Source organism: Accipiter gentilis, chromosome Z (genome assembly GCF_929443795.1).
Source record: "Accipiter gentilis chromosome Z, bAccGen1.1, whole genome shotgun sequence".
NCBI classification, from domain to species: domain Eukaryota; kingdom Metazoa; phylum Chordata; class Aves; order Accipitriformes; family Accipitridae; genus Astur; species Astur gentilis.
The window spans coordinates 89382213-89408310 of record NC_064919.1 but is presented as its reverse complement, the minus strand read 5'-3'; the positions used below and the strand labels follow the sequence as shown (position 1 = coordinate 89408310).

General features: G+C 41.5%; 1 protein-coding gene across 9 annotated transcripts in view; it reads right to left on the bottom strand.

The window, feature by feature from the left end:
* The window catches only part of ZNF532 (zinc finger protein 532), a 50804-nt gene extending 25275 nt beyond the window's left edge, over positions 1 to 25529 (bottom strand). The window contains exons 1-6 of one of the 9 annotated variants that reach the window (XM_049796225.1): positions 25004 to 25529; positions 24048 to 24208; positions 22823 to 23000; positions 22263 to 22373; positions 7650 to 10009; positions 1135 to 1316 (exon numbers count right to left, since the gene is read on the bottom strand). In XM_049796225.1, coding sequence (XP_049652182.1) covers positions 1135 to 1316; positions 7650 to 9989 — 2522 coding nt within the window. In that variant the 5' untranslated portion in view covers positions 9990 to 10009; positions 22263 to 22373; positions 22823 to 23000; positions 24048 to 24208; positions 25004 to 25529. The other 8 variants (XM_049796219.1, XM_049796222.1, XM_049796223.1 and 5 more) reach the window with 8 other exon arrangements.
* Positions 25530 to 26098: the final 569 nt, after the last annotated feature.

Here is a 26098-nt window from a genome sequence, read left to right as displayed (position 1 = left end):
TTAACTGGTGCAGGTCAGGAGTCCCTGAAGATGATTCCATGTACAAACCCAAGAGAGACAGACTACAGGGAAGGCAAATAGAGTGGAGGTAGCAGATGTAAGAAATGTAGGACAAGACAGACTACTGCTTGGGAGAAAAGAATAAAAGAGAAGAACCCGAAGAAATGCAAAGAGCGGAGAGCTATGTCAGGCCATGGATTCAGTCTGAAAACTGCCACAGCAGCTGGCTTGATGCAGTAAAAATGCTTTCTTCCCTTAGTGGAAGATTTCACAGCCATCTTAATAAATGAACTTGTGGCACCTTAAAGGGGAAGAAGCTGCCTACTGGTAAGATTTTAAATCACCATTCTCCAGTCAGACAGGATGAAGTGGAAATGTTTCAGGAGTGCTGAGTGCATCTCGGCTGTACGGGTTGCTCTTCTGATCTCTTGCTGTGCTGCTGCCTGCCATTCAGTGAGTGTAAAATTCTAGGATAAAACAATTTTTCAAGCCTTTCAAAACTTAACATTTCCATGAAATGCCTCTGATCCCCATTTGCTCAGTGAGTTGCCATTACAGGGAAACTTAAGAATAAAAGGGAAACCAAAGAGTAACAAAGAAGAACCAAAAGACCAGGCTGTTTGAATGGGAAAGGTAATTTTCAAGTGATGTAAAGCTGAAGAATCTTGACTTCCCACAGAAAAGAGAGCAACCAGACAGATGCAGTACGCCCATCAGCATCTTGACAAAAAATTCTGGCGGTAAATACTGAAAATGACTGTTCTACCAGAGAGAACAATCTAAAATTCACTGTTTTGAAAAAACTCAGAAGTTTTTTTTAAGAACCTGAAATTAAGAAAATACATCTGAATTCTCTAGACCTTATAAACTGTGAAGTCCTGAATCTGACATTTTATGGCTGGATGAGATCAGCTAATATTCTGATTTAATAACATACAAAAGAGGATGCCCAAAACAAAGCAGAATCCTAATGTGGTATTTATTCCAAAATTTGTAGTACTAATACCATTGTTGCCATGACAACCTTAAACCCATGAAGCTGTACTCTACAAACAATGCTTATGAAAATGGAAAATTACTTTTAAAAGCATAAATTATACATAAATTGACAACAAAAGTAATCATTATACTGACCGAAAACCAACTCTTCGGGTATAATGCAGGCAGTTCTTAGTGACATGAGTCTGGAAGTGGACAGATCTGCAGATTGCTCCACATTCTGGACACGTGTATGGAGATTTATGCTGATGAATTCTCTGGTGTGATGCAAAACTGCACTGGTTAGGAAGCAGCATCTGGCAGATATTGCATGTCTTCTAAACGATAAACCAAAATAGATGAAACAAAAGGTTTGGTTCAGCTATACGTAACGTCTTGTGTCAAACACTGTAATATATCAAATAAAAGGTTAAATGTTATGGCTGTGATGTGAACCAAAAGAAGTAGGCAACTACTAAATGCAGGCCCTACTGACAAATCTCGTAGGACAGAGCTGGCAGGTACTGGCAACCAGACATCTGGGCATTCTGGGCCATTCTGACACAACAAAGCTCTTTCATGTATCACTGACCATGGGAGATGCATGTTGGTTTCTATAAATTTTACTTAGGTGCCTCAAAAAATTACTTTAATAGTGCAAGGGGCCTAAGTACAACTTGAGAATCAAATCTTATGGTTTTAATTCAGTGCACCACATAAAGTAAAAAAAACCCCAAACCCACCAAATATAGTATCTTCACTTTCTTTAATCCTTGCTCCTGATGAATTCTTATGGTAATATCCATAATACCAATAAAATGGAATATTATCAGGCAGAAAGTGCACAGATAACTTCAAAATATATTTCTCAGGCTAGAATATATCATCTGCTTTATATCAACATATTGTGCATCTGAGTAAAAACTAGAGATATAGAAAATATTTACAAAGCTCTTCTTTACAGGGCAATCTTTCTACACGCAGGAGTAACTTACTAAACTAATTATTTTCTTGTATTTTGTTACACAAAAATAATTTAAAAAAATCTTCCAACTACATGTTAACTATACACCAAATCAGAAACACTGAAATTTTTTGGGTGCTTTGTGCCATTTTTGGGATGAAATGCAAATGATATAACCCAGCTGTAAACTGGCTTCACTTTTGCTCACAGTTGCTTTCCATCACTGGAGGGCACAGAGAGCCAAACCTGTAAAAGCATTCCAGAAAATGTTTCATTTACAATAATACATCTCTCAAATCTCTAAGCAGATACCTGACATCCTGTATGGAGCTATGCTTCTGCTTAACTCTGATCATGAAAGCTGCTTCACTGACTTCAACAGAAACACTCATGGTCTCAAAGTTAAGCACAAATAGAAGTCTTTGCAGAATAGGCCTTTTAACTCAACCTCATTTTTTGACTTTGCCTTGTAAGGCTTTTCAAATTATTATTATTTCTTATGACTTAGGACTTATGAATCTCACCAGTGACTTACGAAGATTTAAAAACAAAACCAAGCCTCCTTCATGGCATGGGTATTTTTTTAACGCGAGATTTGCGTATTTTTAGAAATGCTGTCCATAGGAGTCTTGCATATGTAGTCATGTGTACATTTTGCAAGAATATAGAACAAAGCAAGATCTCCAGAGCCGCATTATAAATTATTTACTAACCTATGTATGAAGAAATCCTGAAATAAAAAATTAAGAACTAATCCCTTTCCTCATGGTAAAACAGTTTCTTACTAAAACCCAGGCACTTTACAAAGTCACCACCTTCTTCCAATTTAGGCAACTCTCCTTTAAAACTCTTTTATAAAACAGTAAGATCCAGATCATATAATAGCAGAATCAAAGCTACCATTGTAGAAGAAATAGTACAGTTATACAAATAGCTTTCATAGGAGTCTGACTTATTAGTATTAGCATCTATACCAGTAAAAAACCCCCACCCTATTCCCATTTAATCAACAGGAGACAGACACTAACTCCAAAGATGGAAGGCAAAAGCCTTTATAGTCACTGCAAAAAAGGATTACCTTTTTTTTCTAATAGAACACCGTTTAATATCAAGCTCTAAAGTAACTTAATTGCTTTAGCATTTTTACAATACTACTAATACTCTAAGAACAAGTATATTTTTGTATTACAATCTGTACACTCTGTGTTTATTCTTTTTTCCAAAATAGCTTATTCTAAATGCTTTTTTTGAGGGTGCATGCAAATACTTCGATTCTTTTTAAAAAAACAGTAATTTGAAGTAGAAATGTTAGCATGAGACATCTTGTGGTCACACATACAGAAGGAAGAAGTGTATTTTCATCTGGTTCACTTTTAATGTTTACTCTGTGAGCATAGGGGCCTGATATGTTTGAAAACAGTGTCCATCCAAACATAGTTCTCAAATGTCCTGACAACAGCAAGATGGCAAAATGCAAAACGTTAAATAGAGGAAGTAAAGAAAATCTACCATTACTCAAATTCAGGTTCAATATTAACTCTACTACCAGCCTAAAAGATTAGTAAGTAGCATGGATATATTTACTACCCTTGCAGAAGGCTTTGCCTGAGGTTAACTACCTGCGGGGATTTTGAACTATCACCTTGATTAGAGTAAGTCTGAAACTGTGTTCAGACACATATAAATATTCACCCTGAAATGCCAAATATTTGTCCTCAACTGACCAAACAGCTATAGCCGGAACCACCGACTCATGTCCTCAAAACTGAACAGAACTGGTTTGGGATGCTAACTTTGTCTTCAGCTCAGGCTTAAAGGCAAAATCTTGACTAACCATAACTCTCATTTAAAATGTGTTTGCCACACTTACTTGGCTTCAGTACCATTCCTAGTCTACCTTTTACCATTTATGTATTAATAAGCAGCAGTGTAATACTGAAGACTCTGGAGTATTTGATTATGTTCGAAAACAACAAAACACAATTTCTTACTCAAATAATAGAAACATATGGGGTTTTCATAGTCCTTCCAAAGCCTTTCATCTGCAGCACTACAAAAGGAAACCGGGATGCTACGCCACAAAAGAGCCATACAACATAAGCGTATCTCCCCGATATTGCAACAAGCAGCCTGCAAGATTCACCTGTAATGCTAGTAACTCAGAGTGACACAAAATACTAATAATACTGTTTGTCAAGGCTGCTGGTTTGCTATTTTGATGAGTACAGTAAAATGTTTAATTGTAACTAATTACAGTAGAACAAGAAGAATCTACTGTGAAATTCCGAAATTCAGCATGTTTGCTTACCATTTTATTTTGGGCTTAAGGTGGCATTAACTTCCAGTTCTCTCATTCCAACCCATACCAAAATAAAACACAGTTTGTGAAAATCATCACCTGCCTGCATTTAAAGTCAAAGTTTCAGAAAAAAAAGGGTTAGAAAGAAAAAATGGTGGAGGTGGAAAATAAAGATGCACAAGAACTATGAGTATGAAGGGAAATGAGCTATGTAGTTTCCATGGGAGCTACACACTTATATCTGTAAATAAGGTGAACATTAATTAGCCCAGGTTTGCTACTTTTTTTTTTTTTCCCCAGTAAGTAGATGAGGGTTTCATTCAGCCAGGAAACCTGTCAGTGAGTGGTCCCATTCCCTTTAACAGGAATATTAATGGAAGTAAAATATTACAGAAACGTAACAACTTTATAGGGAACATCTTTTAATTGCTAGGGCTGGTTTACTATTGTTTATTTCAAAAGAAACAATCTACCTTCATAACAGGAGTTTAATAAGAACAAGAAGTAACAGCTACTTACTGGTTAGACTCATTAAAAACATAGAACAGTATATAATTTCCATTTCAAGAGCAATTAGGTGGGCACTAGAAAAAAATAGTAAGCTGCAAATAATAACTTTTTTCCTACTATTTGTTTGCAAAATCCAAATGTTTGTTTTTTTCTTTCTTCCTTCCTTCCTTCCAAAGTGAAAATATCAATTTAATCTAACTTTCCTTTATTCTCCCCCCGCCCCCCATAATAATGGTAGTTTTACAACAAAAAGCCAGTGCCAAGCACTAAGAAGGAAAACAGAAGTCAGAGTTATTTCTCATCCAAGCTTTTCAAGGGGTAACTTATAATGAAGAAGTACCAAAACGTTTATTAACAAATGCCTATACAGAGTCTTTCTTCAGCAGACACTACCCTTGCAGCAATGCTTGGGACAAAAAATGGACAAAAAGATAACTTATCAAGAAAGCAGGATGTATTGCTCTCGCTAAAGGAACTGTTCAGTTAAACAGTTTCTACATTGGGCATTTCAGCATAGCTACAACACTATATTATGTAATAGAACACAACTTTAAAAAAAACAGCACAGAACTGAAAACTGCTGCTTGATATATGGAAAGGACTAAGAAAAATATGAAATTAACTTTTAAAACGATATTTCAACATAAAACATTTAAAACTACATTTATTAAGAGTGTTCTTTTAAAATGGAACAACATGAAAATAGCTTCTTTTCCCCCAGTGCTTTGCATCAACAAGGCTTTTTTTTAAAAAAAAAAAACACAAACAACTGGAAATCCATGGCCTAGTAAGGAGATATTAAGGCCTTGTCCATACATCAGCTCTTAAAAGAGAGCAAGTTTCCAACAGCAGACACAAACACATTGATAGGTAGTAGGCAACACTGATTGCTTTCTGTACCTTCATGAGCTTTCCTCCCTGAACAGCATTATCTGTGTACCCATACTTATCCTTCCACCTAACTGCAGTTATATTTTGACATTCTATGAAGATCTCAGTTGCTTTCCTGTAGTAAATCACCAGGGGAAACAGTATCTAACAGGACATGCATAGAGAGCAAACTCGGCAGCAACAGGGCAAAAGCACCAGACAGAGGTAGCAGAAAAGGGCAAAAGGTGTTTCTACAAATCTGTTTAGTTTACCTGTCCATACAGAAAGCGAGTACATCACTTCTTTATCTTTGTTCTTCTCTATTTTTTTTTTCATTTTATCTTTACCTCATCCTCCCAACCTATTCTCAGTATATTTGTCTGTCTCTCATCCACTTGCTTTATCTTGGCGCCTTCTTAATTGCTTGATTTTATAGTACCAAGAACAACAGGGTTTTCACAAGGACTACTGGATCTTATCACACCAAATGATACCTAATGGACCTATTATGGAAAAAAAGATAAATCTAACACCAATAAGCACCAGCAAAGCAGTTAGCTAAAGAACAACTACCAAGTATTAAGTAACTCGAGCTGGTGCTGAATATACTCATGGTCAGCCATCAGAGACTGTTTGAAACTGCAGAAAGATCCAAGGACAGAATACATACTGCTAACTTCTTTCTGATAAAACGCTTAAACACACTCGCTTTACATAGGCATATCTGTAGTATCTTACAAATAGAAATTCACCCACATGGCATTTCACTGTGAATCCAGGAAATTTCAGCCCAAGTCCACCAGCCAGTTGGTAAAGTAGGAGCTGAGGCAGAGCCACATAATCCATATATAGTCAAGATTATTTCCACATTCAAATCTCTTGACATTACTACCTGTAGTGGTGGGCACAGTTTAACTGCTTCATGGCCACAGAACAGGTCTTAAGTTTAGTAAATAGATTCTGACAGGAACCTGTCTGCACTTCTATGACTAATGGATTTTTTCCTACCTGCAGGACTTAAAAACCTTTTTCCTGTACACTGCTGTGTAATTCCCAGGAATATTCCTGGGGTGCTTCTTCTTACCAGTCTGAGCATGTTTGCAGGTTTTCAGGTTCCCACATAGCAAGAATCTGCAACACCAAGCTCTACTGAATGCTTTGAAACACACCAGAATCCCTTTTAATTGGCACGCCCCAACAGAAATCCAACTGTATCATTTAATTAACAATCTTAACTCTTATAGGATTATAAAATACATCGCACACTGATTAATATTAACTTTTATTGAATGACGTGTTTCTTTCAGATTAGGCCACATACATTAGTAAAGAATTTTAAAATGGTTTGTAAGTTTAACTCACAAGCAATCGTAAGAGGAAAGGAAAGCCAACACAAGTAAACAAATGGTCACACAGCAAGAAATGCATGCTAGTGAACACCACTTTTCACTTCTGTTTAAGAAAGACTTGAAGAAAACAGCATGCATATCCTTTTAGTAGAATCAGTGTGCCATTTATTCATTGCCTAGAGTGCCTGTAGATAAGAGGAATGCCTAGCTCACTTATGGTGCTATATGAAAATAATAAAAACTGACAACAAATCGGGAATGAGTCACTTGAAACTATCATTCAGATTGAATAGGTGGGCTGTTAATGAGGGTGCCAATTAAGTGGATTCCACAGGATACTCAAATTCCAAAGCACAGAAAGAATCATTAATAATTCTTAGTAAAGACCATTATTAATTTCAGTATTATACTGTTCAGCTGTAAGAAAGCTAATGCTAAATTTTAGCAAAAATATACAGTGTAAATTTCAGACTTCAGGGCCTAAAGAAATTCTAAGAAAACTCTTAATTAAAAAATGTTGACATTCACTATGTAAGTGCTTGCACGATTTTTGTGGTTTTCATTTATACTTTTAATCATGGAGGTTCAGATAATTAACAGCTAAATGAAAGTAAAAACATATCCAAAGTCTCCTAGGCTTATAGATGAAACATTGGAATTTAAACATATGATACTCTACTTGTCCACTTGTGTCTGCAGCCTGCTGGAAATGAGTTGCAAGAGATGTCTCATCTTGGAAAACTTCATTACACTCCAAGCACTTTAGACTATGTCTACAGAGTTTCGATGGATCTTCATCTAGTGGCATAGCTGGAATGACAGGTGTACTTGCTGGGGCTGATATTACTGTCCCAGTTATGCCAGACTGTATCTTTGTTACAGTATGTGTGCCAACTCCCACAGGGCTTTGAAGCATAGATGCAGCAGTATTGCTTGAAGGAGATGCTATCATTTGATCTGCTGGGACTGGTTTTAAAATCAGGTGTGAACATTGCATTACAACTCCTTTTTCCTTATGTCCACGAGCATGGGAAAGAAGACTGCATTTATTGTAGAAAACTAAATTCTTTGTACAATGATTACATGTCACTTCAATTCGCACGCTCCTCCTGTCGTAATGCTGGGTCAGGCTCTTCTCAAGAGCAAATGAGTCACCACACTCCAAACACTTGTAACCTCGTGTTGGTAACGTTATTCCGGCATTGGCAGGGGGACTAAGGTTTGGGATGTAAACTGGTACAGGATTGACACTACTCAGCACCTTATTGAATGCTTCCACTACAGAACTTTGTAGAGATGACACCACCTGGACTCGAGACACTTTTTTAGAAGGCTGTGAGGCTGCTGCAGAAATTATTGCCTGCTTTATTTGTTGCTGAGGTTTCGTTAGCACTTGGCGGAGTTCAGAGGTGGTTTGAGCACCTTGAGGCAGAAGATTAAGGTTGGCAAGATGGACTGTCTTTGGCACAAGTTTAGCACTGGCAAGGCTTGATGCTGGCACCACAACAGTCTGCTGTTGTATAGCATTGGCAGCTTTTATAATGGCGCTACTGGCACTCTGCACTGAAGCAGCAGATATTACAGTGGCTTTCACTGTAGTATTGTTAGCAAGCTTCAAATTAATAACTTGTGAACCTGCTGTTTTAACTGCTGAAACAGGGAGAAAGGCAGTAGCCACAGGTTTGATAGTGACCTGTTTTGGTGCAAGTTCTGCAGATGCAACTGCATTGGTGACAACTGTGGACTGGAGAGGAGCTCTAGGAGGAGAGGAAAGAACAGCAGCAGAAGTTGGCGAGGACAGGAGAGATGTCATGGAAGTTACCATAGAAGCAGTCTGCTCTGTTTTTTTACCAGAGTCCAAATCAACTTCTGGCAACACTCTAGTAACAGTTCTCTTGATCTCCCCAGAAGAAGTCTTGATGGTTTTTATGCGAACTTTAGGAATTGCTGGTGTTGACCCTGCAGGAGAAGATGGAGACCCTTTACTACTGTTTTCACTTGATACACTTCTGGGACTATCAGGTGGTTTGATAGATGGCTTTTTAGCACCATCAATGAGACTCTGAGATTCAGGTGATTTTTCAATAGCCTGGGGACTTTCACCCATGTCTTTTGGTAATGGAGAAGATTCTCCTGAATTAGACAGTAAATCTTTACCGGTATCTGTAGCTGCCTTTTTAGCACTCAGTGCTGCAATTGCAGCAATGCATGAAGAAAGCTTTGCTGATGACTTTGCTTTCGACTGTGAAATGCTGGCAAGATTCGTTTCACTTTTTTCAGTACTCAGTTTTCCATCAAGTACCCTGTTTTCAAGAAGCTTTTCAGAATTGTCTTTTAGCAATTTGTCCTCTGTTTTTCGAACTTTAAAAGGCTCATAGACACTTAAATTCATGGAGTTTGTCTCTGTCTCTCGTTTAGCAACTTTATTTTTATCTATACTACTTGAAACTGGGATTCCAGATTTAATCAAGTTCTCCCCTCCAAGTGCCTTTAGTTTGTCATATTCCTGCTGAGATACAGATCCTGCCAAGACATTTGCTCTGAAATTTGCACGCATCTCCTCCTTATCTGGGGGGTCATCCACTTCAATTTTTTCATCATCATCAAATTCTTCAGCACTTGATATCGGGCTAAACTGGTTGAAAGCCGAATCCTTCAGTGTAGTCTCAGAAGCTGACCCATCATCTTTAAGTGACTTCCCTTCATCTTTACTGTAACTATCAAGAGCTGATGATGTTAGAAAGCCATTATGCAAGCCATTGCCTGTGGAATGGTGGCCATCCTTGTCCACTCCTTCGGAAGAATCAATAGTACGCACATTTTTCACAATGACACTCACACCAACATCAGATGATGATGGGGCATGAGAATCTTCATCTGTGTGAGCATTTTGTTTTATGTGGCTTTCATGGTCATCATGTCCAGATTCAATAGCTGCTTTTGGATCGACCATGTCTGGTATGTCAAAGGCTGCAAGAAGGTCATCGAAATCTGGGGTCTTCATATCCCCCATGGTCATGTATTTGATTGTAAGCAAATCTGTAAAATAAGCAGAAAGTCATCATCTCAGTATTTTAAGCTCTAATAGCACAGACTTACACAAAATAAACCATGTTTGCATATGCCATGCAAAAAGGTGCTACTTCACTTCTGAAGTAATATTTTCAGAAATTACACATACCAGAACAGTCTTCCAGTGCAAGTGTACAGACGAATTATTACACCAAGAGCTATAGTAATACATCACCTTCACAGACTGTGACCTAGTCATTTCATTCTAGGCATAAAATTCTCTTCAGTGACTTTCTTCCTGTCCCCTCCCCTACACGCCCTCCTACCCTCTCCCACATACACTATCATTATAGCAATATACCTAGACTTTCATGAAAGTAACGTGAGGCACTTGCAATTCTTTCTAAGTCTAGATTTTCCTTGACATTTGCATTATCAACCTGATGAGTCATCTTGAAGATGGTAACAAATGTGTTTCTACTAACAGTTTAAGACTGTTGCACTGTTTCCTATAAATTAAATTGCTTTATAAGAATTAGGGAATAAGTGTCTCCCGGTGTTCACAACACTTTTTTTTCAGCAACTCTAATGAAGGATCTGCTGTATCCACACTACTTCTGGCAGGCGTCTCACCTACTTTAAAGACCACCCATAAGAGAGATTCTACAGCCTCAAATGCAATTTGTTCTAGGCATTCACAATTTTCACTGTTACATGTTTCCTACTACATAATCTGAATCTTTCTCGATGCAATCTGAATGAACTACATGTGGTTCTATTCACCTATCCTCTTTGTAACAGCACTTAACACCCTTCAAACTTCTCCTTTTTAGGTTAACCAACACCAGTTCTTTAGGGTTTTCTTTCCCCTCACAGATAACATATTCCAGATCCTGTTCTTTTTGTTCACCACTGGCCTCTGTTGTTGGGTTTTTTCCTTCCAATTCCCAAACCAAACAGGTAACTCAAAACTGAAACTTTACAAATGTTGTGTAAAAAGAAAAAATAACTTTGAGTATACTTTTAGATTTAAATCCCACTATGACATTTGCCTTTTTCCACTGACGTTTCAGTAATATGCAGAGGTGTGCAGGGGACCACTTAGAGAGATCTACAAAAATCAGTTACAGAAGCACAGACAGACATTTTCTTCATTCTCTTTCATAACCATGCACAGGTATGATTTGTATTGTTGTGACAGAGCTGTTTTTACATACTTTCATTGTTCAGTAATTATCAGGCCAAAGTTAGCATTCACCATGAAAAGGTACTTAACCAAGTAAGTGTTATTGTTAGAAAATGCCCATTTAGGAAGCATCCTGTCTGTCCTCCTGCCTTTGTATCAGCACTAAAGGGCTGGAAAACATTCTTACCATATAGCTCAATGTTCTGTCTCCAGTATCAATTAACACAGGCCATCAGAGAACCATGGTGTGACTAACTGCAGCAGTGCTCTCCCAGCTCCTCATATGAGCTCAGATAAGCAAGAAGCTACATGCCCCATTGCAGAAGGTCTGTTGGAAGCCACTTGCCAATGGAGATTCATCCTACAACTTCAGTAGCTCACTTCCTCCTCCTCTTAGCTCATTAGCTTGAGCTCTGGAGAGAAACTACTCGCTGACTGTTGAATTCATCTGTAACAATGCTAAGATAAACTAATCAAAATGCATATATATGTTTAAATAGATATTTTTATGCGCATCATTATCAACACAGGCAGCATTCTAACTGTTCCTCAGGAAGATGCAGTTTATTAAAAGAGCATAACCCCTTTGCTTGACAAAAATATCTAAGACTTATGTATTCATCAACAGTGGCTACCAGGAAGTCATTATGGACTCTAAGAAAGGCAACTGAGGAAAATTCCTCAAGGATACTGGAATACACACAGACATTTCATATAATACCTTCAAATAAATATATAATGGTTTTGAAAACTGTTTACATGGTCCACTTTTTTTTTTTTTTTTTTGCTTTGTCTACTTTATTAATTCCTTTTCATTGCACTAAGTCCTGCAGAGCTGAACTCAGCATGTGATTCTTCATAAAATTACGAGTATACCATTGCAACTGATGAATTTACTCTCTTAATTAACTCATAATTCCCTTACTTAATGGATAATATATAGTAGCCTATCATGGTAAATGCTCATCATCAAGACTCCACTACTTTTGTAAAGCATATAGTTATAATCCATACTTATCAGACATAAGATTGTTTCACAATGCTGGTAATTCTGGTTTTATTGTGTATTTGTTTAATTCTAACATTTTTAAAATCCATTTATTCAAAAGCAGGTTTCTAGCCTTCATGCACTTAAAACTAGTAATTGGGATAAAATGAACATAAAGATTTAAGAAAAGAGACTAGACAAGTAACAGTACAGCTCAACTCTCTTGCAGTATAATCAGAAGCTAACTCATCATGTTCAGCACATGTGGCAGCAGACGCCTTCCTATACCAAAGCAAGATGACTACCACACTTACGCACAGTGCTGCAGACCTGGACTTTAGTCTACCCTCTGCCTGAAAGATTTCAAGATCCTGTGAAATGGCCACAATTACAAAGGCAGTTATCTAATAAATACAAAAAATACATACACACATAATATCAAAATTACGAAGAAAGTTCTTATAAGAATTAAATGGAAAAGATTCCAGAGACCAAAACATATCAAATCCATGTAAAACCACACAAACAAAGCCTTAACTGACACAGTTTTTCAGGATTCGAAATACTAATTATTTGCACTCTGATTACACATCTGTCCATAGGTGTCTTTTTACAGTTATTATATACACTCAAAAGAGAAACAGAAAGTCTTCCTAGTCTAAAACTTCCTCTAATTACATATAGGGGAGTTTAATTAACACTTAGCAATAGCAATGAATTAAGCAAAGGCCCACTTACACAGTATTTCATCCAAGTATGTTTAAGAGCAAAACTGTGTACACAGGAGATACATTTGTCCTTTACTAAGAAACTCGGTTAGGCTAATTCCAAAATGAGAAAGTATCTCCAAAGAATTCAGGGATCTGCAGAGCTAAGCTAAGATCATAAATTTATCCATAGACAGCACACTGCATAAAGTTGCAACTGTCTTTCAAGTGTATGCAGAAGGAACAACTCCCATGCTCTAGCAGAGCATGCGAATGGAATGGTTTCTTTTGCGTGGGGGACCCAGAATTACTGCTGCCCTTATGAAGAATCCCTCCCATTCTTCAAACTTTTAAAGCAATCTTAAGTTAAACAAGAAGGGACAAAAGACACAGCCAGTCTTGATAAACAAGCAAGCAAAGTTGTAACATGGATGTTTATTCATCTCTTCCTCACTATTCTAGTATACCATTTTAAGATTCAGTATATAAACCATGTTTCCACCACAACTGCCAGGACTCTGAAGCCACATTCCTCCTTTTTTTTTTCCACCAAAAACCTTGCAGTAACTCCTTCCCTTAAGGATAAAACTCCGCCTTTTATCCAAGATCAAAATCAACTGACAACGTTGGCTGCCCGACAAGCTGTTAGTCTATTCCTTCTCTGGGCCAACATGATGCCTGTAAATACTTCAGAATGGGAAACGAGGCAAGTTCCTGGTTCCCTAGGAAATTGTTATTTTCCAGGAACTGGAATTTCTTTGAGAACTGCTTTTAAAGTGCTGAGAGCAAAGTTCAGTGCCTCCAAAGAGACACACAAAGGTGTAAAAACCCAGCATCAGAGGGCTGCCATTAAGCTGATCTTCAGAACTGATCTGAGAAACAGTCCACAAGGTGTGTAATCAAGGACACATTCCTCAGACTAAACAAACAAAAACATATTTAAAGAAACAAAATGCAAGACTCCCACTTTCTCAAACATCTTTGTCTGAAATAGAATTTCTTTCCATTTTTAGTTTCTGAAGAGTAGAAACAAAATTCACTTCAAAAGAGGGGAATGCCAACTTGAAGTATGTATTATGAAGAAGAATGGATAGATGATACAATAAACTAAACACCCTAATTTTGTGTGTACTCATATAAAGAGTCAGTTCTTAGATTTATTGACTCTGTCCAAAGTACTATTTAATTTTCAAAAGAGAGCCTCCCTTTGTAACATCCCTTTTCCTTCCCATGGACTAGTTCCATTTCCTGCCTATCCACCTGGCTGGCTGCTGCTGTTTACCGGGAGAATGCCAGGAAACACCTATCACTTTTGTCATAAGATTTGCAACCTTTAGGGTGCTTGAATTACTTGAGAAAAGTTATTAAAGAAAATCAGTTTCTTTAAAAGTTCAACCATTACTTTGCTTACTGACTATTCAATGACAAAAATAAGTAAAAAGGAAAAAAATCCAGATATGGCCAATAGGAATTACAAGGAGCAGTGAGGTGCAATGCTTCTGGATTCTGCTTTTTTGATGCTGGGTGATAGGACTTCAGGGAAGATACAACTGAGTCTTAAAAACTTAATGATGGCAGAGTCTGAATATACTTACTTCATAATTTCCATTAATCTCTTTGGTGACAAGGTCCATCCCTATGTGCGCATCAATGTCTTACTGAAATGTAAGGTGTGAATTAAATTCTCGAGGATAAACCAAGATTGTTTTGTTTGTGTTCATGCTTTGTTCAAAGCATGTATGCATGACCTCCTGCATTTTTCATTCTTTGGAAATGCATCTCCTGACATAACTGCTTCCTATGAACAGCATGAAGAAAGTGGCACAGGTTTTAGCCAAAGGAAGATACTCCTTGACTGTGCCACTGTCTTACTTTTCCCAGTTAGCCTTTTTACTCCAGTTCATTTGATAACACATTCCAGTGAAGCACTCACTTGGGTAATTATGTCAAAACAAGAACCGGTTCATGACAACTCTCTACTGACAGTGAAAAAAGCAAGCAGGACAAGAATTTGATGCTACACCCCTGAGAAATAGTTAAATTCTTGTAAATCTTTTGAGGCCTTTGTATCCTGGCTGTTAAGATGGAAAGTCTAAGGACGTATTCAAAGATTTTAAAAGGCTGATGTCCAGAAAAAAGGGGAAAACAACTGCAAGATGTACTGCATCCAGGAGCTTCCGCCCTATTGTCAGGGATTCCAGAGACCATTTTGAAACACTGCTTTCTTACAGCAACTATTTGTGTAGATGTGAGGAAGGCTCAAATATGCAACGACATAAATATCAACCAAAGAAATATCAGGGCTTAGAAGTAAATAGCTACTTCTGAAGGATTAATAAAGGCAGTTTTGTTTTACTACATGGAATTTTTGTCACTCCTCCTCAAGCCCTGTATCTATACCCGTTCCAAGTGGAGGGACTCTAGCCATATGAGAAAAAACAAACAAACCTACTCTTTCATGTATTCTGCCAAGGGCTGGAGGGGGGGTGGGGGGGGAGGGAGCAGAGAAACACACAGAAGAAAACATTTTTTTCTCACTTTCTAAATATGATTTATATTGTAGCTTGGGCTTTAGGACAGCTGCAGATGGGGCACAGTATTCTCTACAAGAAAGTCCAAGCTGCCTACAAATTGCTGCTAAAATTAAAAGGTACTTTTTGGTGTAAAGCTAAGCAATTGTAAACACTCAAACCAGGCTCATTTTGGGGAAGTTCAACAGCCTAATGAAGACAAGGGAACAGAATCATCTGGCAGCTCCCAGACAGGTCATATCTCCAAATCGCTCAAAACTCTGATTTTTGTCTGTCAAGTACAAGAACAACTTCAAGCTTCCCAGGCCTAGCAAAGTCAAATAATCCTCCTCCCTTTCCAATACTTTTCCAATTAATATTCTCTATACATGAAGGCTTCTAACTATCATTTCTGGATCACAAGCATGGTGTTACATGCTCAATTTTTATTCTTTTATTTCATCACTAACCTTTAAAGAACTGACCAACTTTTCTTCCTTGACACTCACACTCCTCCTCATCCAAATCTTCATTGCTCAACCACAAGCCTAGTGACTCTATGTAATTGCTTTAACTGTCTGTACTAGCCCTGTCTTTGCTACCATATTAAATTTAAATTCCTACCCTTTGCCTTCAAATCCCACATAATTGTCTATACTTACAACATATAACTCCATGCTTTTGTTCAACCAACTACTCAACTCAAGCTTCCCTCAGCAGCAAGTCTGTTTATTATTTAAGGAAATAGGAAAAACCCCAACTTTCATTTTCATCTACCTATGGAATTCGTGTTCTTGTGACTACGTTCCTTTACCTTTCCTAAACTCTTCCTGAAGTTTTTACCTCCATCTGTACCATGTACAGTTGTGGACTGTTCACTCTTTAGGGCAGAGACCTTTTCTTTTGTATGTTCTTCAAAGAAAATCAGCGTTCTTTTCAGTACTGTGAAAACAAGAGCATTGAGACACCACTTTTCAGTGTCTAGCACATGGTAATGTCTTGATTCTGGAAGAATACTTCTGGTATAACCATATATAACAATTACTCTGTTATAATTAGACTGGTATAAATTCCCCATTAGACACACTATTCCAGGACAAAATTCTGATAATCTGGTATAATTACTTCACTTCCAAACACAACTGATGATGCCTAAATAACATCACGCTCATTCTGGAACAAAATCCCTACACAGGGAGTAATACCAGCCTAACCAGCATAAAAGCTGCTGCTTTTTTTTTTTTTTTTTAGTTTCTGTATTGTTATGCCAAGAAATTTCATCAGGTAGAGAAGACTTAAGTGATTCAATCAGCATTACAGTAATATATATCCTAACATTAGACAAACATCAGCCTAATACACAGATTACGAGCAGTTTATTAGTTATTCACCATATATTAGTAATAATGATTGACTAACACTTCTGATCATTTACTTTGAAAGCCAAGTACCTGAAAGAAAGACAAAAGCAATATGCTAATTTAACCACCAAAGCTTCTTCAGGAAATGAGAACCACAACTCAAATCACAACTTGGTGTGGTTTGAAATACTCTGCAGGCAAGTAGGATATGCAAGAGCCCACTTTAACCACAATCAGCAATGTCTGTCATATTCACATAAAACAGGTTCCTTTTCGCTTCAAAGCGTCCTTCAAAGCTCCCGTGACTTGTTACTATTGCAAAACTCAGATTTCTGCTTCTAGAAATGTAACTTTCCTAATAGGCAGCATTTTGATTTCTTTTGATAAAGGTCTCATTTACCATCCATAGTATCAATATGGTCATACCAGTCCTTACGTAAACATCTTTGTAAAGTATGTGGTGGTTTACCGTTAAAATTTACATCAAGCAATCTGCTATTTCACCATTATACACTGTACCTATCTGCCTTAAAAAAAAGAAGAACCAATTTGTCTCCACGCATGAGCCTCAATGAGGAAGAGAAATCTGAATTTGCACTTCTGGTTTTCTAAAAGAACATTCTATCAATTTTATTCCTCCCTCCTCCCCCTCAAAAAAGCTTTGGAGGATAAGTGTTAGGCCAATATTTCAAGTATTAAAATTTTTAGCTTTTTTTTTTTTTTTTTTTTTTTTTTTACTCAGTGCAGTAACGCTGCTGCTAACAGTTTCAGAAGAATTTCAGGATTTATTCTTTACCAGCCCAAAAAAGTTTTCAATAGGCATTTCATCACAGAATCTCAGAACAGCTGAGGTTGAAAGGGATGTCTGGAATTCCAATTTCTCTGCTCAGAGCACGGTCAGCTGTAGCAGGACCCACAGGATGTTGTCCAGTCAGGTTTTGGGTATTTCCAAAGATGGAGGCCCCAAAACCTCTCAAGGCAACAGGTTCCAGCATTTCACCACCCTCACAGTAAAAAAGATTTAAACCATTAATTAGCATTCAGACCTACTCACATTCACTTGCCTTACCACCCACTTACGACAATATCTAAATGCATTCTTAGAGTGCACCACCAAATGGAAGCAAGCTATGGAAGCTTACCAAATCATTGCCCATTCGCTGCTGATCCAGAGCACAACCCCAGCTCAAGCCACGGTCAGGTAGAACATTTTGGAATTGGGACAGGGTCAGAAGCTACACAAAGCTCAGCTCGTGGTTGTGATTTATACAGCTGTCTCTGCGGCCCATTTCCACAGCAGACAGTACCAGTTCACATTTGACTTTGATCTACTTTCATGCGAGCTATACAATTAAGATGCTATAAACAAATCTGGATGCTGTAGGGAGGAAATAAACTTGAATGCCAACCTTTCCCAACTATTAATCCAAAATATTGTTCATTATTATACACAAAAGAAATTAGAATAATTGCTAAAATGTTTACAAAATGATAAAAAATTATTTAACAAACCCATTCCTCCACTCATTCCGCTTTTATTCATCTAGTTCTAGAATACCACAGAAGCCTGTTAAACCACACACTGGCTGCAAGAGTTGTTTTAAACTACCAAATGCTGAAAACAAACAGGCAATAAAACCACCAAAGTCAATGCATTACCAAGTGTATTCTGTTGATTTGAATAGAAGTGCAGTTTGGTTTTAACTGTTTACAGTATTTTTAACTTTTCAATTCAGGAGTGTCTTCCATAAAAATTTTGGGAGTTCAAAATCACATACACCAGGAATGAAAGCAATGGTAGCAAATCACATTTGGGATAGCAGAAGATGGAAGTCATGGAAAAATATCACAAAGATACTGAATGGCATTTGCATGATGTTCATGGTGCGTTGCTATAACCTGGCATAGAGACTGACCTACAGTGCACGTGTATGCACATTGTCTTTTCCTGGTAAACAAAATAATTTGGGAGTCCCCAGAGGCCACGAGGATGATACTTATCTCCATGCACGGAATGCAGATGCAGTTGCAGCCAGACTAAAGCTTGAGAATTTATGCTGCCTTGTTTGCTGTTAATTCATACAGGCAAAACTTTTTCCAATCAGTTTGCCCATGGATTCAAGGTTAGAGCCTTAGGAATACAGGATCTCTGCAGAGGAGTCTCTTATTCAGTCTTTCATGTGAGGTATGGCGAAGTGCTCTTTGTGCTTATCGCTTAGCTGAGTTTTGCAATTATGGATTACCAAACCATGTCAAACGAACACGTAAGATATCCCCAAAAGGAGCCTGAGTTGGTTTACAACTGTAAGCATGTTACTACCGTTTTTTCAAAACACACCCACCCCTGTAACTGATTATAAAAGAGCGGGTAATTGTCTTTGTCCTCTTTTCTACTATATCCTGCATCTGATTATGGATCCTTCTTATCTGACCTATTAAAAGATGAGCCCTTTTCCCCTGCACTAGGTAAAAACAGTTCTTGAGAATTTTTGTTTGTTTTCTTAAGCAAATTTCCACAGGTTTTTTTGACAGCCAAATTAGAATTACTTGTAGTTTATGACTCCTACTTAGAAGACTCATCCTGTAGCCTAACTCCTCCATTTTTTAACTTTGTTATTTTTTTGCAAAATGGGTATCTCAAGTTCTTTTTGGGTCAGAGAAAACAGGAAGGGAAAGAGAAGGGGTATCTTCTGAAGTCTGTCCATTTCCTCTTCTCGCACCACCACTGAACCACCTCTAGCACAATTTAAAGAGAACCACATGCAACTGGTTCAAATCTCACTATTATCAGCCCTTGGCTGGCAAAAGACCAGGGATATTTCAACACGAGCAAGGTATCTCCTTTCCCACACCATGGGGAGCTGAACAGACCATCTCTACCTAAAGCTGGCCAAATGAAAACTACCTGTATTTATCAAGAGATCCAGTTAAGGTTTTGGGCCTAGCAACTTCCCGAATTTCTCCTAAAATGGAGATGAATTCATGAAAAGCAGGTAAATCCCCATACCATTCTTTTTGCACTCTACTTAAAAATTAATTACAAAAACGGCTTAATTTTGTCCTTCTATATGTAAAATGGTCTGGGACAGTAACACAGGAATAATTGGGAAGTACAACAATAATGAATAGAATTTTGAGATTCCCAATTTAATGCAAATTCGAATCACATCCTAAATGGCCCTTGCTTCCTGCCTATTTCCTTTAATCTACTTTTTTTTTTTAAGTGGATGGCAATTCTTGCTCATAAACAGCATGAAGCAGCTGCAGACAATCTCCGTGAGAGCACTCCAAGTCAGGGAGGGCCCTCCTGTGCAACACTAGCAACAAACAGGCCCTAAAACGCTAGGGTCAAGTTTTGTTGTTTTTTTTTTTTTTAAACATACATTCCCAGCAATCTGTCTGCGTATTTATATTTTAACACACTTTCATACTTCTAAGAAAACCAAAGTTAGTTAATTCATTCAAAAGAGGCTTGGAACTTGATAAATCATTACCCTTATTCTCAAGATCAAATACCTGAGAAAAGCCTCAATGCAAAATGAGATCATGATTGTTGATACAGAGGACCAACCCTCCAGCATTAAGCAGCATTTTCTGCTGGAAAGCCGGCCTACGTGCAAAATCAAAATCTCCTGGTGAAGAACATTTACAAATATTATTAGACTGAAAAAATAAAACTCACCAAGAACACTGCGGACTCCAGCATCTACTCAGGTTTCTCATCTTACAGTCTACAAAAATCCCTGCAAATTCAAAACCTCCTTTGCTAAAAATAAAAATTTGTAGTACAGATTGTGTTCAAAAATCCAAACAAAACAGATACATTGAATTTTGTGACAATTCAAGAACTTACAATTTTAGAACTGCTTACTATTCTAGTAGAAAGGAAAAGAAAAAATCTAAAAGGTGCTCTCATGTAACATGAATTTTAGCTGACACTTGGAAAAGAACATGCATCATCAGCAGCAATAGATACTATTCCTATCATGCAACAAGAATTCATGTTTGCAAGCATAATTTTGCTACAGATGTCGATAGTCAAATATAGAACCTCTGCATCCAAATGATGAAAAATATGAACAGAAGTCAGCACAGTGATCTGTTAGGCATTTTGCTCCACCACACAAGCTATTTACTGCCCTATCAAATCTGAGAAACCACACACATTGTAGCTGCATTAAACCCCATAAAACCGTAATTTCAGGTTAAACATTAGCTATTAGCATTAGCTATTAGCATGCTATTTTCACTTTTCTACAATTAATATCTAAGTACCTTACGTAATATACTGCAGTCAGAAATAAAAAGGTTCTCTTGTATTGTCACTCTCTGATGCAGGCACCCTGCCTATCATCAGCCACCATACAACTTACCCAATATCCACAACCTCTCAAGGCTTTTAAGACTGTCTACTTTATTCTGCTGAGCACAGAGGAAAAGACCCTCATTTCACACTAGAACAGAACATTTTCAGTGTTTTGCCTCCATATTTATCTTGATTGTAGACTACCAAACCAGCTAACACAGCCAGGACTGGTCAGATTTTTTAAAAATCATACTGGTTAAGATTCTAGAGTTGCTGATTTCCTGTTATAGGAAGTAACAGTTTTAGCAAAAGAATCCCCAAGGCAAAATGTTTAGTGTTCCAATGTGTAAGCTCCAACAGCCTTTGTTCTTCCCTTTGCTATATTCATTACTGCTTTCTTCTCTCTCGCCTCTCCCTCTCCCTGAATCCTTCAGCTTTCACTATAAGATACAAATGCCAGCTCAAATCTAAGTACACATTTATTTTTTAGATGAGAGGGGGAAAAAAAAATCCTATCCATTATCCATTGCTTTGAGTTAAAAGCAGTCATCCCTCAGGAGCTGATGCACTGCCCATCCGGTTTCCTATTCTTATTTCATTACTGCACAATATTATAATTCATGCCACTAATAACCCACTGGAGCTCCATCAAACCTCTAAAATACATCTTTCCACTTGGCTGCTGCAAAATCCTCCCTGGGTTACAACAGTTTAAGAAACGCCATCCATACTATTTATTTTACATGTTTTTTTCCTATGTAGGCTATATTAAGTACATGTTTAACACCGAAGACCTTAATTCAGAAGTAAGTATCGGGCTACTCAGATACGACCAAACAAGCAACCTTTAAATAATCAGACAGATAATTCTGAATGTGTAATGCTGTAATACAACACAGAACAGTTCACTGCCATGTGGTCCACAATTTATGATTGTCACTCAGAGGCCTATTCCATATCACTACATTGTGAAAACACGTATATTTGGATAAAAGATATTTCAGTGAATATACTGTATTTAGCCAAGATATCAGCAAGTCTTTACAAATAATAGCTTTAATCCTATTAAAACTGGAGGACGTTAATAGCATTTCTTTAGCAACACTTAAACAATTGTCTCCTTACTAATGTGCCAAGTGTGCAATCAGGAGCCAGATTTACTTTTCACATACATGTACCTTCATGCTATTGTTATATTCATACCCAAACCACCACATCTCACCTTGTGAACCTTGACCTTTGAAAGATTTTTTTTAGCCAATGCTCAGTTACTGCCACAGATGCATTACCTCTGCAAATATGAAAGGGTTAAAGGCAGCCCCAATCAATAGGCCTACAAGGGAAAAAAAAAAAAAAAAAAAGGAAAACGAGTATGCCTTACAGCATCTTTGCAATGCTTTTATGCACAATTCTACAACAATATTGTTTCCTTTTGGCCTTACAGAAAGGCACAGCACCCCCCCCCCCCCTTAACATCTCCTAAAGAAGAAAACCACAAGACAGCACCCTGTAAATAAAACAGCATGCAAAGCAGCATTCTTCAGTCACAAGCATAACTACAATTACAAATCATTCAATCAATTTTATTTAGTTTAGTTTTAAAATAGACTGCATAACCAGTGTCCCACCCTTGCAAAGCAAAAATATTTTAATAAGGGTCATAAATCTCAGCTCTTGCCCATTCCTTAAGCATAAAAAGGCACGAAAAGCCAAAGTAATCTCAGTTACTGCAAATATGTACATTTATATACAGAATCCTTTATGACTATATTTGCCACATACCAGTGCTGTGTGTCTAAAGTGTGCATTCACATACTGTTTTGGGATGGTATCTTTCTGCAAGCTCCTCTGCTTTTGGCTGCCATGAAGGGAGGAAGCTATCCCACTGTAGTAGCTCAGTGACTGCATTGTGTTCAGGAGCTGATCTGCCTCAAACCAGTTCCAGCCGGTTCTGGTCACCCTACATAAAAAGCTATGGCAACCCTCGCTGAGTTGCCAACAAGTCCCTGAAAATCGCAGGGGCTCTTTTTCCTGTGGTGGTGGGGACGGCTGCAGCCCTGTCCCCCTGCTCCCCTCGTGCCCGGCCCACGCAGCCCCCTTGCTCCCCAGTGCCGCCCCACACGCTCCCTTCCTCTCCTCCCCCACTTACCTCCCACAACCTGGCTGAAAGCTGTGAGTGTGTGCGTGCCTGTCTGTAGCTAACAAAGAGACCGCAATAAAAATCCTCATAGGATCTCTCTTGCAGCACCAGGCAGGCTCGGCCACAGCACTGGGAGACAGACTGCTAACCAAGGGCTGCTCCCCCCTCTCTGCTCCCCACAGCACAAGGGGTGGCTGCTGATCAACGTCACATCTGCCCCCTCATGCCCACGGCCGTGGGGTGGCCGATCAAGGTCTTCTCCCATCCGCCCTCCCCACTCCTCGCTGCATCTGGGGCCGCTCGAATGGCATTTTCTCTTCCCTGCACAGCGTTACTACAAAGATTACCCACACACGCACCTCCCTCCCCTCAAGAAATCCATTTCCGCAGCAGCAAGATGCCTGCAAAATAGTTCCTTTGCCCCCTCCTCACAGCACCGAGTTGGCTGCTGAGCTGATTTTTTTTTTTTTTTTGCTATTCAACTATCCTTGAGGCACTGAAAGGATGAAAGCTGCAGACCCACGCCTGACCAGCCCCCCCCCGCCTTCCCACACCCACAGCTGTGGGGGAGGCCAGGACACAGCTCTGCGCAGCCTGCACGGCTCCCACCCTGCAAAGATGGCTGCTGATTACAGCCGTTTGCTCGGTCCCACATTTCTCTCTGGGGCGATCCCTAATCAAGGTCACAACTCCCTACGGTGCCAAAGTCCCTCCAGAGGAGAGCTCCGCACCCACCTTCGCCCATGGCAGCTTCGCTCCTAGCCCGCTCCCCCTTTATTCTCTGCCACCCGGGGCCTTCCTCCTGCGTGGCTGACAGTCACCCCAAATCGAGACGTTATGCACCCCGCTCCTGTTTTGGCTACTCACCCTTGCACTGGTAAAACCAGTAACTACCTCCGCCTACGCGCCAAGCCCCATCCTCTCCGGGATCTGCCGTGAGATGGCTCTTCAGCAAGGCTTTCCTCCAAGCCAGCTGCCACGCTAGGCTACACCAACCAGCCCCTCTGCTCTCCGGGCTGCACCTGTAACTGTTAGCAGAGGTCTCGGGCACAACCCTTCACCCCCCCCTTCCCCTGCGGAGAGAGCTGAGATCTGGCACTTTCTCCACATCCCTCATCCCCACCCCATTCTGGGGAAAACGACCATGTTCTTCCGCTGCCTCAGCCCCGTCTTCTCCGCACAGGCGGCTCCAGCCGGCCCTCCCTCAGCCCCTCAGCCCGGGTGGGCTGCTCCCGCCTCTGCGGGCCGCCGTGGCCCCGGGCACCTCGCTGACGGACCGCGGCCCCCTCCCCTCGGCGCGGCGCCCGCGCCCCCCACCACCGCCAACACCACCCTCCCCTCCCACCACCACCACCACCACCCCGCTGGGCCCGCTCGCTCCCCGGCCCGGGGTCGGCCCTACCGAGCCCGGCCCGGCGCCGAGCCCCGGGCGGGAGGAACGGCCCCCGCTACGCGCGGGGGAGGCCTGGGGAGGGGAGGCCGCGGCCCCTCCGGCGGCAGGGAGAGAGCGGGGGGAAGGGGGCAGGCGACGGGACGGCCACGTCCGAGCGATCTCCCCCCCCCCCCCGCCCCGCTCCGCTCCCCCCGCGCCCAGCCGGCCTCGGTTGCTCGGGTGGCCGCGGGGGCTCCGGCAGCCGCCGCCCTCGCAAGCGCCCCGGCCCGAGCCGCGGCCCGCCGAGCAGGAGCCGAGCAGGCCCGGCAGGCCGCTCCGCCGCAGCCTGCCCCGCGGCGCGGCGGGGCCTGCGCGCAGGCGAGGCGGGAGCCGGGCCGGGAGGAAGGCGACCCCCACCGCATGCAAACTCCGCACCCCCATGCAAACACACCTGCTGCGGCCCCGCGGCCCGGCCGCGGCTGCTCCGGCCGGCGGCCTCAGGCGGGCATGGCTAAGGTCCGCGCTGCCTCGGCCGCCCGCGGAGCGGCCTGGCTAAGAGATGGTGGAACATAATGGCAGGGAGGCTCTGCCGGGACTGAGGAGAAGGTGGGGGTGGGGGTGCCTCGGCTTGCACAGATGGGGGAGACGCTCCCGTGTGATTCCGTGTGAAACGGCTCCCTGGAGTGTGCCGGGGGCGGGGAGGGCTGCCGCTGCCTCCGAGCGCTCCGCGGGCAGGCGCCGAGGCCGGGGCCGGGCAGGTCGCGGCCTCCCGCAGCCCGGGGTGGCGGGCGGGGGGGGGCGTGGGGGGTGTTCCCCGCTCTGCCGCCGGCGCCCGCCGAGCCCAGGCGGCCAGGGAATCCCGCCCCGAAAGGGAACGAGCGGTGCCGGCGGGCGCTCGCCCCGGGCCGCGCCAGCGGGCCGGTTCCGATCCCTCCCCCGGGTCTTCCCCGCGGCCCTGCCGGCAGGGACGGGGGCAGGCCGTCTACTTCGACGACGACGCCGGCGGCGGCCTCGGCCCCGCGGGGAGGCCCGCAGCCGGGGTCCCGCGCCTCAGGGCCCGCCGGGCCGGGCCGGGCCGGCAGCGCCGCCGCGCTCTCGCCGGCTGCGAAGGGGTCTCCGCTCCCCCCGAGCGCGTCGGGCCTCGCAGCGCACCCGGGGGGGGGGGGGGGGGGCAGAGGCCCAGCAGCTGCCAAGGCAGGGCTGCTGCCCGCCGGCGGCAAGCCAGCAGAGGACAGGCGAACAGGACGCGCTGTCAGCTCGGACCTTTCACTTGCTTCGCAAGTGCGGCCCTGCGGCATGGCTCCTCGGGAAGCCGAGGGCTCGGGACGCCGTTCCTGCTGCTCGGGCAGGTGTGAGCGGGTGGCGTCGGCGAGGGAGGCGGCCGGCCGGTGCGGCCCGGGCGGGCGGTCACCGTCCCTGCTGCAGGCCGCAGCGGGGAGGTGAGCCGTCTGGGCGCACTGCGGCGCTTAGGACATCGCGGCCCCGGACTTTGTCCTGGGCCGATGCTATCGTACCTCACAAAAAGGGATTAACGTGAGATTTTTAG